At 36.7% G+C, this 15876-nt stretch overlaps 1 protein-coding gene across 3 annotated transcripts in view; it reads left to right on the top strand.

Moving 5' to 3' along the window:
* Positions 1–933: 933 nt before the first annotated feature.
* Positions 934–15876, top strand: part of Arl5a (ARF like GTPase 5A) — a 29837-nt gene continuing 14894 nt past the window's right edge. The window contains exons 1-4 of one of the 3 annotated variants that reach the window (XM_078017403.1): positions 942–1323; positions 7783–7928; positions 12288–12348; positions 12823–12970. In XM_078017403.1, coding sequence (XP_077873529.1) covers positions 7919–7928; positions 12288–12348; positions 12823–12970 — 219 coding nt within the window. In that variant the 5' untranslated portion in view covers positions 942–1323; positions 7783–7918. Of the gene's footprint in view, positions 1324–7782; positions 7929–12287; positions 12349–12822; positions 12971–15876 lie in introns of all 3 variants that reach the window. The other 2 variants (XM_078017404.1, XM_005315804.3) reach the window with 2 other exon arrangements.

The following is a 15876-nucleotide window of genomic DNA, read 5'->3' as shown; positions in this document are numbered from 1 at the left end:
TTCTTTTCCCCACCCTTTACCTCTAACAAGAGTCAGGACTGACTTATCACACTCATCAGGTGACCCAGAACCGAACAAGGGCTTCTGAGATCAATCTGGAGATATGTGTTTGTGTGTACACATCCCTAGAGATGTCAAGTAACTTGTCTATGCAGAACATAGAACATGTGGAACAAGAACTCTGATATATCAAGTTACTTAATGATTTACTTATATTGTAGTTTTCAACTAAATATCCCAAAGTAGAGGGCTTTGTATAGTGTGACACTCACATAGCGTAGGACACAGCTGTTCAGAGTGTGCAAGGAAGAAGATCAGAGAGAATACTTGGCCATATATTTCATAGGAAGGAAACGCCTGGAATTATAACTGGAAAGGATATTTGGGTTCATCCTGCAGAGAACAATATCTGTCTCAAGTGTTTGAACTCTTGCGCTCAGACTGCTTTTGAGGCCACTAAAGGTTTTTAAACAGGGGAGTGGAGGGAGATGAAAGAGGAAAGAACCCTGAGGTGTAGAGATGAGTAAAGAGAAGCCCACTGTCAAGATAAGGTCATTGATTTCAGCTGGTATCCAGGGACAAGAAATTCGAAATAGAAAGCTCTTAAGTTTCCTTCAGAGGTCCTCTGGAACACGGAATCACCAGGACCAAGACGTGGGGCTTTGGGTGCGTAGGACTGGAGATAGACACAAATTACATGTTTGCATCATGACTCTATGGAAGATATTCAGGGGGAACATAAAACCTGTTGCGAACGCAACCGCCAGCAATCAGAGCCATCTGACTCAACCCGCAGCCCGCAACCCGCACAGACTGGATCCAGAGGCATAGTCCAGCAGCTTTCAGATAACTTCGTTCAACAAATAAGCAAGGACCAGGCTGGCGCCCATCCCCAGGCTCCGCCCCTCTGGCCGCGCGCCTGCGCACTCTCGGCACGCCCTCTCCGCCTCTTCACCTCCCCCGCCCGCGTGGTCGCCTCCACCGCAGCCGTCCGAGAGGAGCTGGGGGAGGACGGTGGCCCGCTAGGCTCGTCGCAGACAACGCGGCGGCGATGTCCGCGAGCCAGGCGAGTGCCGCGGCGGCAGCGGCGGGGCCTCGCGCACGGCAGGGCGGCCTGGGTTTTGGCCTCCCCCCGGTTCCCTGGAAGCGGGCCGGTGGCCAGTGCGGGAACGGCAGCAGCAGCAGAGGCGGAGGCTTCAGTGCGTCTCTCTACCCTTTAGCCTGAGCCAAGGGAGGCCAGGCAGCCCGGGTGACTGGAGGGGGTCCGCTGCCCGAGAATGGGAATTCTCTTCACCAGGATATGGAGACTGTTCAATCACCAGGGTGAGGCGGCTCGGGCCGCGGGCGTACGGGTTGGGGAGAGGGTCAGTCCTGGCCCGGTGGGTGGTGGGGTTTCCGAATACTTGGTAGTGTGGGCGGCGCGGTCGGGCGCTGTCTCTGCGCCGGTGCGAGCTGCGCGGCTGCGGGCCTGGGACCGTTCAGTCCCCTCCTCGCGAGTTTGGGGATGGTTCCCGACTCGCAGCCCTTTGTCTTTGGGGAGTTTCCGAAGAAGTCCATTAAGCAGTACACCCATTGCTCCGATTTCGATTGAGGGTAGAAGAGGTTTCTTGCCCCAGGTCTGATGTGTGTGAGAGGCACGGCCTGGCCCGGTCTCTTTCGGCCCTTTCCTGTGCCAGCAGTTAGGATTGGAGATGAGAAGAAATACTGGGGTCTTCTGAGATGAAGGTTGTAGTTTATGGCCCTAGCCGCACTACTGAGCGACCTCGGGTTGCAGAATGCAGAAAACGTGAGGAATTGCTCTTGACTTTCCCTGTACACTTTGGGTTTAAGAACCTTAACTTCACCGTCAACCCCCTCTGTGGGGAGGAGAGCTAAAGTCTTAGGCCTCCTAAAAGTGATAGACTTTTCTCCGTTTACCTTATTTATACATCTGTTTAAAGTTAAACTTAAGGTCATTGTTATACTTGTGTGGGTTATTAGTTTGTTTTTTTTTTCTTCTAAGGTTGGGTGTTTCAGTGAAAGCTTTAAAAAACATACCATATGAAACGTTTGTTGAGGGTAGGAAACTAGCAAGTTACTAAGTATAGAGTGTATTGTATAGGGATGCTTAAAGTTCATCAGAACATCAGCATTGTCTTGAAATGCATAGCAGGTTTATTAAAATTTGTTATTTTAAAATGGGTGTGGAAAAGGATACAGTTTTAACAAAAAAAAAAAGACTGCATGGTTATTAAGATGCAGTGTTTATTTTTTTTAAACTCAAGTTAGGGGTTTCATCATTCCTGCTGTCAATAACTTAATTTATGTTTTTCTCTTGTATAAGGTAGTGGTGTTATTACATCCCAAAGTTTTCCAGTTAAAACCTAAAATGAATGGTATCATCTATTACACAGGCCCACTGCTGCCTCCTTCCCCTTCATAATGGAACTCATCTTGTAAATAGAGGGAAGGGACTGGACCTTGTGGTCTCTCTACTGTTACCTTTAAAAAAAAAAAAATAGTGTAGAGCACATGATTCTAAATGTAATGGAAGGTGACATGGGGATTTTTCACAAAATGGAGAAAACTAGTTCTAATTAGCACTCTCTCTGACTGGTTGTTGTGTGATGGGAGAGTGAAAACCAGTCACTTAAACTCTTGGCACAGGTGTTCTTAACCTGCAACACCAGGAATTTGTGCAGCCTACTTGAAAACTTCATCTCTAGATTTAATGTATTTACATTATTGTAAAACCAATGATGTTTATCATAGATAAGATCTAGTTTTAACATCCATAATTTTGAATTGTTTTTAATGAAGCTAGTGTTTCAATTCTGGAATGAGGCTTATAAAAACTTTTCTTGTTAATTGAGCTCTGATACAGCCAGAAAAATAGATAACTGCACTCTATTTTGAGCCTACAATAAAAATTTGCTTCTATAGTTTAATGAAATTAGATGTTTGCCAACAGATACTTGCTAGTAGTAAACAATAATATGTGCATGAGTACCACTCCAGATCACTATTAGTAGTTTTATTCTTATAAGCTGTATCCTGTGATAATTGGATGGACATTTTTCTTGGTGTTGGGAAATTAATAGTAAGGAAATAATGGAGTCAGGTTCTAAAAAGTTGCATCTCAATATTGTGAAAGTGAATAAATTGTTTCTTTTCTGTTAAACACTGGTTGTGTTTTCAATAGTCACTTTTCAGAATATTCCCAACTCAGTCTAATGCTAGATACTTGTTGGTTTTTTGGTTCTGTCCTAAATTGGACATATGTAAATCAGATATATCTTAGGTGCATTAGTTTACCTACAGAAGAGTTAGGACATGATCCTAAGTTCTTTTCACAGAAATTCTTGGAAAGAAGGTTTGGGGGGGAGGGTTGCAGAATTTGCTGTGTTGATGAAACTTAAACTGTGACAGATCTCTTTGAAATCCTTTCAGAACAGCTTTTTTAGTTAAAGCTTAGATTTAGTGCACAGTGAAAGCAAATTGCATACTGCTCAAAAGAAAAACTATAGGTTACATTTAGGTGATACTTAGATTCAGTGGAGCACAAACTTTATTCTCTGTTCTGTTACTTTTACATTATTTTTTATTCAAAAAAAAAAGTTTCAGTGGTCCTTTGAAGTAATTATTTATTTCCCCTGAAAAGAGGAAACTGAGACTCACGCGGAGTCATTTCCCCAGACTATATGTCTGTTATATGACAGAACCCAGCAACTTGAAACACCAAAGAAATGTGTTACTAATTATTATTGTCCATCTTTAAAAAAGAGATTTACATCATTATTTTCCTGTTTTTCACCCTTATTAACGGTCTCTCAGTTGCTAAACTATAAATCTCTAGGATTTTGAAGAGTTGCAATTTGTGACTTTTCATATGAATAGTAGTTTACTAAACATATTTTTGAGCATCTGTTTGGGTCAGGACCTGTGCTGAGTCATAGGAATTAGAACAAAGCCAGCTAACAAATTTTCCTGCCTTTATGGAGCTTCTTTATAGTATAGGGAGATGGAAAATAAACTTACTTCATCTCTAAAGATAAAATAAAAGCAGTTAACATTTACTGACTTTTTCAAGGCTACATTCTCAGTGTTTCATACAGGTTGGTTGATTTAATCTGCACCTGGTTGATTTTTCTTCCTATCCTACAGAGGCAACTCTGTTTTACAGTTTTTTTGTTTTGTTTTTTGGATTTTTGTTTTTATGTTTTTGTTTTTGCAGTGCCAGGGCCTCACACATGCCAGGCAGGTGCTTTACACTAAGCTACATTCCCCTTCTTCTTAAGTGTTTTTCATAAAGTACTATAATTCAAAGTGATGAACCTGGGATTTTAACTAAGGTTTTCTATTGCTAGAGTTAGTGCTCTTAAAGACATACACAAACACCTTTTTTTTTTTTTTTGTATAAGAAGAACTCACGTTAAATAAAAGGAGGAACTCTTGGCACTTACGTGAACTATGACAAATGTTTTGGAATTTCCCCATTGGTGTCTTGTATTGCTTTTCTGATTGGTTGTTAGAAAAGGAATTATATTACAAATGAGTGCTGGAAAAGCTGCCTGTGCTGCACAAACCTGGCTTTGATAAAGCGAATTCTGTTTCTGGTTTTTTTTTTTTAATTTATTTAACAAATTCAAACATATGTAGGTGAATACATGTAGTAGCTAAGTAGCCAAGGAGTCGACTATACCATTTTCAATATATTACCTCTTAGCTCTGAGTGAACCCTTTTTCGTACTATGTAGAAGTGGACCTGGGTCCTTTAAATAGTTCTCTTTTGTCAGTTGGCACAGTATTAAACTTTGTTGATAGACAGCACTGGAGGGACATTTGCAGAAAGAAAGGGGTTTTTCTTCATGGTTACAGTGTGCTCTCAAAAAGTCTTTTCAACACAAATACCCTCACCAGTGCCTGCCTGACTTTTGCACTACATAGTGGTCGGCAGCAGTCAGCAGTTTTCGTTAGCACCCTCCACACCCCTCAGCTTTGTCCTCCAGAGAAGTACCTTCCATTAAAAATTTTCCCCAGCACCCCTGGATGGAGGATTTCCAGCACTCACTGGGGCAACTTCTCTGCCATTCATTGATCCATAGCTATGCCGTTGGACAAGGTCTTTATCTTAGTCTCAAGAGGGATGGAGGAGCTCTGTCTCAGCCATAGGTGGAGTGGAATCTTCTTATATTTGTCATTCCTGTAATCTTTGTAGCTCTTTTCTTTCTTATTAACCAATCCCTCATTATTCCAGTATCCTCTAACAGTTATTTTCTATAAACTTTCCAAGTTCAAATTATTGTATGTCTCCTGATTGGATTTCTAATTTTATCATGTATATTCAATTGCTTTTTCTTCAGCAACCTCTTCGTACAAAAGAAGCGTGTTTTTTCCCTATGAAACTTCATTACTGTTGCTATAAATAGCAAGCTTATTTTTATGTTTTTTTTTTTACTGATGATACTTTTTAAGTTTTGAAAGTTGAGTTTTTATTACAAAGTGACTGGATCAGAGACTTGCCTCCTAATTTATTTGTTCATTCATTGATGATACTTTATTAAGCCCATGCTTTATTCCAGGCTTTGTGCTGTGGAGTGGAAGAACAATAGTGAACATGACAAATAGATTTTGTGCTCTCTAAAGGATATAGAATTAATAAGGCTAAGTAATAATTTGGATATGAAGTGAAAATGAAGAATAATGTATTTTTCTTGGTGTTTGTGATTAGGCAATAGTTCAATTTGTTTTGGTTTTATAAATTAATGACTAGTAATTGGAGAGATACAGACTTCAGCAACTGTAAATAAATGGAACTGATTAGCTGCCTGAGTGTGTCAAAAGGAAATGAAAGAAAAAGTGATACAAGAAAAAATAAGATTATTATTCTTTTCCTGTCATACTGGAGGTTAACCTAGAGAATCACATATGCTAAGTGAATGCTCTACCACTGACCTACATCCCAGTCCTTTAGTGTATTTTGAGACAAGGTCTCACTAAGTTGTGCAAGCTGGCCTTCAATTTATCAGCCTCTTGCCTCAGCCTCTGAAGTAGCTGGGATTACAGGCATATGCCACACTACACCAGCAATGAGAAGCATTTTGTGATAAAATAGTATTTATTGGTAAACTCAAGCCTAAATAATAACTTAGAATTTCATCAAAACATTATAACTATATAATGTTTTTCATCAAAACATTATAACTATATAGTTATTTTGGTTTATTTGCGTAAGTGTAGGAATGCCGTGACATAGATATTCTAAAAGAAAATTTTTACTAAGCAATAAACTTTCGATGATTCCCATGCAGCAAAGAATTAGAATGAGGAAACTTTATTATATTTGTCCATGATAACAATATCTCCTAGTATACATTTTTTATTTTAAGGTTATGTGGAGTATTTGTTTTGAAGGACATTATAACACTTTCTAGCTACAAATTTATGTTTTGCATAGAATCTTGTGCCATCTTGGTAATGATAAGAACAGGCTGGGATGATTAGAGCCTAAGAATGTTATGAATTTGATTTAGTATTAGGATGAAAGTATCTATGAATAATTAGCCCCTATCAATAGAAATAACTAGTTTGTCACCAATGAGTTGGTACCTTTATCTTTGAGCCCATTACACAATTAGGTCTTAATTTTATAGTTCTTATTGTAACCTACATTCTAAATCTTAGATTTAGGAATTTGTTAAAAATAGCCATTGATGTTTTAGTGTAAAAACTCACACATACAAAATTCAAATAGAAATTAGTTTTGGGAGGGGACAAAAGGAGATGTTGATAATGAATCTGACTTTTAAGTAGGTATAAAGCTGGGGTGAGGAGATGAAGATACTGTGGATCATGAATTCTTCATTGGAATAGTCCTCCAAAGGGTCTTTGACAGTTCTACAGAGTCTCTGGCTCCTTGGAGATTTTCTAAGTTCTGCATGTTTGATTGGAATTTATTCCTTTTTCTTTTTGAAGTATTTTAACCATTATTTTAAACCTCATGTATTCGATTATTTTGCTTATATCGCTCTGATTGATTTTAGAAATCTGTTCGAATTTTTGTGTATAGGAATTTGCCAAGTTTGTAAAATTAGATAGGCAGGAGAGAGAGAGTGTCTCTAGATGGAGAGCCATGTTGGCAAAGTTAAATGATTGGAAGTCTATGAGACATTCTGGGGACCGAGTAGATTAGTTAACCAAAAATTTAGTAAAGAGGTCAAAAAAAGAATTAAGAGATTTGGCTAAGACTTTAACTATTCTTTGTTATATTTATTTTTTACTGTGTTTATCTGTTGATCTAACCTCTATTCACTTGTCTACTTTATCTTTCATCAAAGTACATAGGCCAAAGGGTATGTAAACTCCAAGGTTTCAGATTTGGGGTATTTCTCCTCCTTTTGTCCATAGCCTTCTCATTTTACCTGCACTACCCTATCAATCAGCTAAGTAACCCTTTGCCTACTAGGGCTTCTAGTCATTCCTATCCTTGTAGGGTAACACTGAATTTCTTTCCCTACCTACATTCTGTGGCTTGCTGATTTATTAAATTTTCATCACCATCTCTTAACACTCTGTTATTTTCCACCATGTGAGACATGGATTCTCACCCTGTATCATCTACCATACTTTTTCTCCCCAGGATGGCTTAATTTGTCTGCTCTACTAACAGTTAAAATAGCTTGTATCTGTCTTCATCTCAGGTTGTGGTGTCTAATTTCAGCCTTTTGATTCTCTAGTTCATTCTGTATAATGACTTAAAAATTGATACATCTTGAACTGTTAACTCCGTCCTTTCCTTGGCAGGCAACCGACTTGTGTTACAAGAAGATGAGATTCTTCTGGTATGAGTCTCTTCTGCCATCTGCATTATCTCAGTATCTCTTGAGTTTTTGCAGAGTGGTTTGTTCTGAGCAGTTTTACCTTGCTTATCACATTCAGCATGGGGCCAGGTATGACAAAAAATATTTCTTCAGGTTTTTTTTTTTTTTTTTTTTTTTTGGTCTAGTTAGTCCTACCTAATAGCTTGGAAAGGCAATAGGTTCCGGTGGTGAAATAAGTTGCAGGGGCATGGCTAAGATAAGGAGATCACTTTTTAAAATACCTATACCAAAACCAAATGAGCATTTTTTAACTTTAAAGGGATCGTTTTAAGAGGCTGGATAGTTTATCCACTGATATATCCTACTGTTATTCAGTGTATCTTTTGAAACTTCTTTTAGAATTTCTTTGGAGACAAATTTTTAAATCCATTCATATTATTCAAAGACTATGCCACACTTAAACAATAAAAAAATAATACTTGTTTTAGGTCCCTTTTCCCTTATAACCAAGATGATATCAAGTGACCTTCTCTTTAAAATCAAAAGATTAAAAGAGTTTCAATATTGAGAATATTTAGAATGGTGTACTTCAGGGTCTAAAAACAATTATGAAAGAAAAGTAACAATTTTTTGGAAAAAAAAAGATAACATGATTAAACAATTGTCTAATTTCCCTTCAATGATTGCATACACACACACTCACACACACTTATTTCATATTTACAGTTACATATCACAGATTCTTGCATATATTTTTATTGTTTATTTTTGGGTTTGCCCCATTAATTTTGTATTGTTTTTAGGGTACCATTTATTTACTGCTTATCGTAAATGTGTTTTCTTCCAGACAGTTGGTGAATCTATCCATATTTTGTTCTGTAGCTAATACGTTGGGGTATTAGAAAATGTATTCCTAGAACATAAAGAACTAAACTGATATTTTGAGACTCCTCTGATTAAAAAACATTATTCAGGTGGGAGACTTTCTAGTTGTATTAATTGTCTAGAGGTGCTTATATTTATAGAAGTGAAGAATAGCTATGTCATGAAAGGAAGATGCTTAATTTGGAGACACAGAAATACACACAACTGAGAGGCAGAACTACCATATAATTTAAAAACTTGCCGGGGAAAAAAGGTACCCTATCCAGAGAACTCCATTGTCTGCCCCTAATGCAGGCATGGCCTTGCTGTAAAAATGGATTAATTGATCATCATAGCCCATAACACTCCCTTATTTGGGGTTCTGTGTTCTCCAAATAATCTTTTGGTTTTAATTCAGCTGTATTATATGCTTTTCCTCAGGGAGACATAGTTATTAGTGCTTTATTTTGAAAATGTTAAAATAACAAAACCAGAAAACTCAGTAGGGACAAGTTTTGGGAGGGAGTGGATAGAGAAGTTGGTGATGAGTGTGGCTTGTAGCTGTGTTAGGCTAGGGTAAGGAGATAGCATTTGTTAGGTAGTTTTGTTTTGTTTTTGAGATGGGGGTCTTGTTATGTTGCCTAGTCTTGTATCAAACATATGATCTTCCTGCCTCAGCCTCTAAGTAGCTGGGATTGCAGGTATGTGCCACCACAATAGGCTTATCAGGCAGTTTTAAACATTTAGTTTTATTATATGTTACTCATTTGGCGTTCTTATTTATATATTATTCACATCTATGAGTTGCCTTCTCTGAATCTGTCTACTGTGGAATAGTAACAGGATTGAGTTTGTTGACCTGGAAGGCCCAAGGCGGCCATACTTTAGGCAAATTGTCCAGAGGAATATGAACTACTAAGATCTCTTAACTTTCCTAAGTGTCTTCTATATATTATTAACCCTTCACTTTTAACAAGTATTACCTTTGTAATTGAGTCTACTCTCAGTTCCTTCACCCTCATTGTCTCTGAACATAAAATAGTCTAGGCCCTGATTCTTAAGAACCTATATAAGGGGACAGTACTCATGTCACACTTGAGGACCCAGTGGTTCTAAGCTGTGTGCTCTTTAGAGAAATAGGTAACTGGATAAAATGTGATGTATTAAATTTTTTTATTTAATTGGTTTTCCTATTTTTATGTAACATGAGTATTGAAATAGCACTAGGAATCCCCCTCTATGGTAAATGGCAACTATTTGTTGCTATTTGAATTGTAAAGATCCCCTTATTCTGAGGTGTTAAAATTATCAGTTTATTATTTATAGAATGAATTTTAATTGATTCAGCATTTATTAAATGCCTACCTTGTGCCAGGAAGAATTATAGTCATGAGGAATACATGGAATATAAGATGATTAATAAGTATTCTGTATAGTTGAAGGGTACCTCATTAAGCCAAGATTAGTGAACATGTAAATAATTATAAGTGCAATGTTAGAAGTATTATTTAAAAATAAAGCAGGAGAAAGTGATTCTTCATGGAAAACTAGAAACTTAAAAGATTAGTAGGAATTCCTCAAATGGAAAATTAGAGTAATCCTAGCATAGAGAGAACCCAAGAACAGCAGTAAAACTTTATTTGCTATGAACATATATGCAGAATAGGAGGGTGCTTGAAATTTGGTGTTGATAGCTGATAGAGTAGTAAGAAAAAACTGAAGCCTAGTAAGTTTTCACTGTCTTAATTTATAAGCCTGAAAACTTGTACCTTTTCTCTTTGTCAAAAATAGAGTCATGACGAAAATGGAGAGTGGAATTTTCAGCTCTGTTTTGCAGAAAAATTACTCTGGAAACAATGGGAAGATAAATTAGAGATAACACTACTTAGGGAGGGTTTTAAAGTGAGAGATGGGGATGATTTCATCTAGGGCAGTGGGAAGGAGACAGGTTGAGGATATATTTTTTGATAAGGAATCAATAGAATTTAGTGACAGATGTTGGGATTGAGGAAAAGACTAAACGTACAGGGCATCTGAATTAATTGTAGCACCATTAAGCAATTTAGTTAGACAGATGTAAAACAGGTTCAAATAGTGGGTTTTGGACATGGGAAATGGTATTGTGTGTGTTGGCTCAGGTAGAGTATAGTTGAAGAGAAATTTGGGAACATAGGTTAGGAATTGTCTCTTGATGATTGTCAGCATTGTATACTGTTTTAATTGTTATACAACCCTGAAGGATATGTAGTATTTCCCCTATTTTACAATAAAGAAACTTAGAATCAGAGAAATAGTTGTTCAAATAATTCCCATGAATTTTTCCATATACTTCCATTACCTGTTGGGATTAAAACAAACTACTCCTAATTTTGTGACTTAAACCAGTGATTTATTATTATTATTTATGTTTCTGAGAATGAGTGACCTCAACTAGAAAGCTCTTGACTTGGGGATTCTTATTTGGTTGTAATCAGAGGCATCTGGAACTATAGAGTCATCTCAAGGTTCAACCATACTCAGTGTACAAATTTGCTTCTTTAATTCATGTGTCTGACATCTCAGCTGGAATGGCTGGAAGAACTGGTGAGGGGAGATCACTGCTGGGGGCTGGCTGGTTATCTCTCTTAATAAGGTCTCACCAAGTGATTAGCCTGATGTTCTTCACTCAACTGCACATTAGTCTTCGGATTGTTATATAGTGTGTGGCTTGGTGGGGGAGGGAGTTGTCTAAAACAGCCAGGTAGCAACTGAAAGGATTTTGATGATCTAGGCCCAGAAGTCATACAGTATCACTTATGCTGCATTCTGTGGATCAAATTGAGTCCCAGGGCCAGTTCAGCTTCTAGAAGAGGAGATAGCCAGGGGCATGACTATCCAGGGACTATCACCCATCTTTGGAGATTAGCTTCCTCCACACACTTTGCTTCTTTGGCAATTATTTATAGATAGCCTGAAAATAGATGAAACTAAGTTGCCTTGCTAGCTTATAAAGAGGGTAGAAGAAGGGATCCTGGGAACATGAATGTTTGAAAGAAGACTCAAAGAAGAGAAGCCAATAAGAAACGGGGAGAGAGGACAGCTGTCAAGAGATCAGAAGAAAAGTTAAGAGAGTGATGCCATAGAAACCAACCAGGGGAAGTGGATACTCTCACCATAGCTTCAGGTCCTTAGATTTGGTGTTATAACAGTTTTGTGGTTTCAGTGTACGTATAATTTATAATTACTCATCTTTTGTTTTTCTTTCCATTCACCCCAATTCTCATATACATACTCAATTGAAGCCTAAAGTTTCACAGATAGAACTTCTAATGTGAAACACTTATAACTTAAATCATTTGTAAATTGTCATGATTACATTTGGAATACTTTACTGAGAATAGACTTCCATAGGAGTAGGAGGAACACACAGTGCTTCTGGCTTCCCAGGGAGGATGTTGGAAAGATGAGAGGTTTCAGTAGAATGAGGAGGATAAGGAAAGTGAGCCACTTCTGCTGGTCTTGGTGGGACCTTTTTTTGCGTTCCAAAAAAGGTATATAGTGCTATGCACTGAAATATACCATAGAAAAAAAGAAGGGTGAAATAGTGTGTGCATGTTGAAATCAGTGGTGTTTTCTTTATTTCAGAGCACAAAGTTATCATTGTTGGATTGGATAATGCAGGAAAAACTACCATCCTTTACCAATTGTAAGTACTACCTTAAAAGATTATTTTGTAATTTCTAGTTAACTTTTTCTTCCTGGGTGATATTCTATTAATGAATATAATGAAAAAACTGTATGGAATCTAAGTTACTCAGTAAGAAAAGAGATTGTCCATAAATCAGAAGCCAAATTTAAGTAAGTTTTTATAGAAAGCTAGATATTTATATGACATCGAGTGCATTATTTAGTTGTTTTGCACTAAAGCTCTTTTGCTTATAGAAAGTAGAAAAATATTTGTTTATATAGTTTCTTTTAATGATCTATAATAGTCTAGATTATCTCTTGTCTATTTCCAGCCCTATAAATCATTAGCTTTCTCTTGGTATGAACTGGTGGAAAAAGGGTATTTGGGGAGAAAATGTAAAAGTTCATGCTGCTTTGTCCCTTGCTTAGAAAATTATTCAAACAAGGTAGCCTCTTTACTAATTGTAATATATATGAACTTTTTTTCCCCTAGTTCTATGAATGAAGTTGTACATACATCCCCTACAATAGGAAGTAATGTAGAAGAGATAGTGATTAATAATACACGTTTCCTAATGTGGGATATTGGTGGCCAAGAGTCTCTTCGTTCTTCCTGGAATACTTATTATACTAACACGGAGGTAATATTTCTTAATATGCTTAAACTTCTATAAAGAGAATGCTTGAGAAACACTTAGACTTGAATTCTTGTAGTTATAAAGATATAATGACTTTATCTTCCAGTTTGTAATTTCATTTCTTTCTTACTATTTATATTTGGTTAAGTATTGGAAATCCTAGTTAAATGAGAGGGCTTTGGTGGTTTAATCTTAACCAATTTTATTGTGCATTTTCTTTTTCTTTTTTTTTTGCATTAAAATATTTTTTATTTTTTTATTGGTTGTTCAAAACATTACAAAGCTCTTGACATATCATATTTCATACATTAGATTCAAGTGAGTTATGAACTCCCATTTTTACCCCAAATACAGATTGCAGAATCACATTGGTTACACATCCACATTTTTACATAATGCCCTATTAGGTAACTGTTGTATTCTGCTACCTTTCCTATCCTCTACTATCCCCCCTCCCCTCCCATCTTATCTTCTCTCTCTACCCCATCTACTGTAATTCATTTCTCTCCTTGTTTATTTTCCCATTCCCTTCACAACTTCTTATATGTAATTTTGTATAACAATGAGGGTCTCCCTCCATTTCCATGCAATTTCCCTTTTCTCTCCCTTTCCCTCCCACCTCATGTCTCTGTTTAATGTTAATCTTTTCTTCCTGCTCTTCCTCCCTGCTCTGTTCATAGTTGCTCTCATTATATCAAAGAAGACATTTGGTGTTTGTTTTTTAGGGATTGGCTAGCTTTACTAAGCATAATCTGCTCTAGTGCCATCCATTTCCCTGCAAATTCCATGATTTTGTCATTTTTTAGTGCTGTGTAATACTCCATGGTGTATAAATGCCACATTTTTTTTATCCATTCATCTATTGAAGGACATCTGGGTTGGTTCCACAGTCTAGCTATTGGGAATTGTGCCGCTATGAACATTGATGTGGCAGTATCCCTGTAGTACACTCTTTTAAGGTCTTCAGGGAATAGTCCGAAAAGGGCAATAACTGGGTCAAATGGTGGTTCCATTCCCAGCTTTCCCAGGAATCTCCATACTGATTTCAAAATTGGCCACACCAATTTGCAGTCCCACCAGCAGTGTACAAGAGTACCCTTTTCCCCACTTCCTCGCCAGCACTTATTGTTGTTTGACTTCATAATGGCTGCCAATCTTACTGGAGTGAGATGGTATCTTAGGGTGGTTTTGATTTACATTTCTAAAAGTTAGTTCTTTGAAAAAATAAATAAGATCGACAGACCCTTAGCCATGCTAACGAAGAGAAGAAGAGAGAGAACTCAAATTACTAACATACAGGATGAAAAAGGCAATATCACAACAGATGCTACAGAAATACAGAAGACAATTAGAAATTATTTTGAAAACCTATATTCCAATAAAATAGAAGATAGTGAAGACATCGATAAGTTTCTTAAGTCATATGATTTGCCCAGATTGAGTCAGGAGGATACACACAATTTGAACAGACCAATATCAATGGATGAAATAGAAGAAGCAATCAAAAGACTACCAACTAAGAAAAGCCCAGGACCGGATGGGTATACAGTGGAGTTTTACAAAACCTTTAAAGAAGAATTAATACCAATACTTTTCAAGTTATTTCAGGAAATAGAAAAAGAGGGAGCTCTTCCAAATTCATTCTATGAGGCCAACATCACCCTGATTCCGAAACCAGACAGACACCTCAAAGAAAGAAAACTACAGACCAATATCTCTGATGAACCTAGATGCAAAAATCCTCAATAAAATTCTGGCGAATCGGATACAAAGGCACATCAAAAAAATTGTGCACCATGATCAAGTAGGATTCATCCCTGGGATGCAAGGATGGTTCAATATATGGAAATCAATAAATGTTATTTACTGTGCATTTTCTTTTGTGCAACACAATTTTACATTAAGGAAATCTTTTTCTTTTGATTATGAAGTACTTTAGACATAAAATCATATGTTTTTATTTACACATTACTTCCTACAAGAAAATTTTAGACCTGTGACATTTGTATTCATTGTATAGCCCTAAATTGAAAGACTGTGCTAATTGTTTTTGTAGTGTTGATTATAAGTTAATAAAATATACTCTAAATATATCTTTTAAGTCAGTAAGACACTATTAAGTATCTCTAATAGTCTGACCCCAAACATTAAGCATTTAACTATATATTTTTGGAGAAGGAATGATATGTATGATTATAAAGGTAAATATGGGCTGGCTGCAGTGGCATAAGCAACCAGCTACTTGCCTAGCATGTGTGAGGTCCTGGGTTCAATCCCCAGTATCATGGGTACCACTGTTATAATGCTATAGGTATTAAATTATGCCAACACTTTGAAAATTAGCAACTTTTTTTTAAAAAAAAGAATGGATCTTACAGTAATGAAAGTAATTTATCAGTAAACTATCAAGTGAAAGAAGAGATAAAAGTAATTCTCTTATTCATCTCTTATGGTTGATGAAAACTGAAAAATAGAAGAGACTTAAAATGGAAATTCATATCTAGTTCTAAAAAATAAATAATGCTTTTTAATCATAGGCAGTCAGAATTAATTTGGACATCATAAATACCATCATAAATTAGTTAATTATGTATTTCTGTTTCCTGTTCCTTTTTGATGCTCATAGAATTGGGAAGAGGTTTAATAGAGGTCATCCCACTCGGAGCCTTAAGTCTTTTATTGCATCTTCTGATATTAGTTACATCAGTAGTTCAGGAAAAAGTTCTACTTTTCAGGTAGCAAGTGCTGTTTATATAAGGAAGAGAGCTTGTTTTTAGGTACAGATTTGTTCTTTCAATTTGTTAATTTTAAAAAAATTGTTTTCTTAACTGTGACATTACTCCCATGCACATGTCCTTTTAAATTTTCAAATGGATATTAATTTTTGGAAGTATCTTCAAATTAGGGGC

Source organism: Ictidomys tridecemlineatus, chromosome 7 (assembly GCF_052094955.1).
Source record: "Ictidomys tridecemlineatus isolate mIctTri1 chromosome 7, mIctTri1.hap1, whole genome shotgun sequence".
Classification (NCBI taxonomy): Eukaryota; Metazoa; Chordata; class Mammalia; order Rodentia; family Sciuridae; genus Ictidomys; species Ictidomys tridecemlineatus.
The sequence above is the reverse complement of the archived record's forward strand: the minus strand, read 5'-3'. Positions and strand labels throughout refer to the sequence as shown.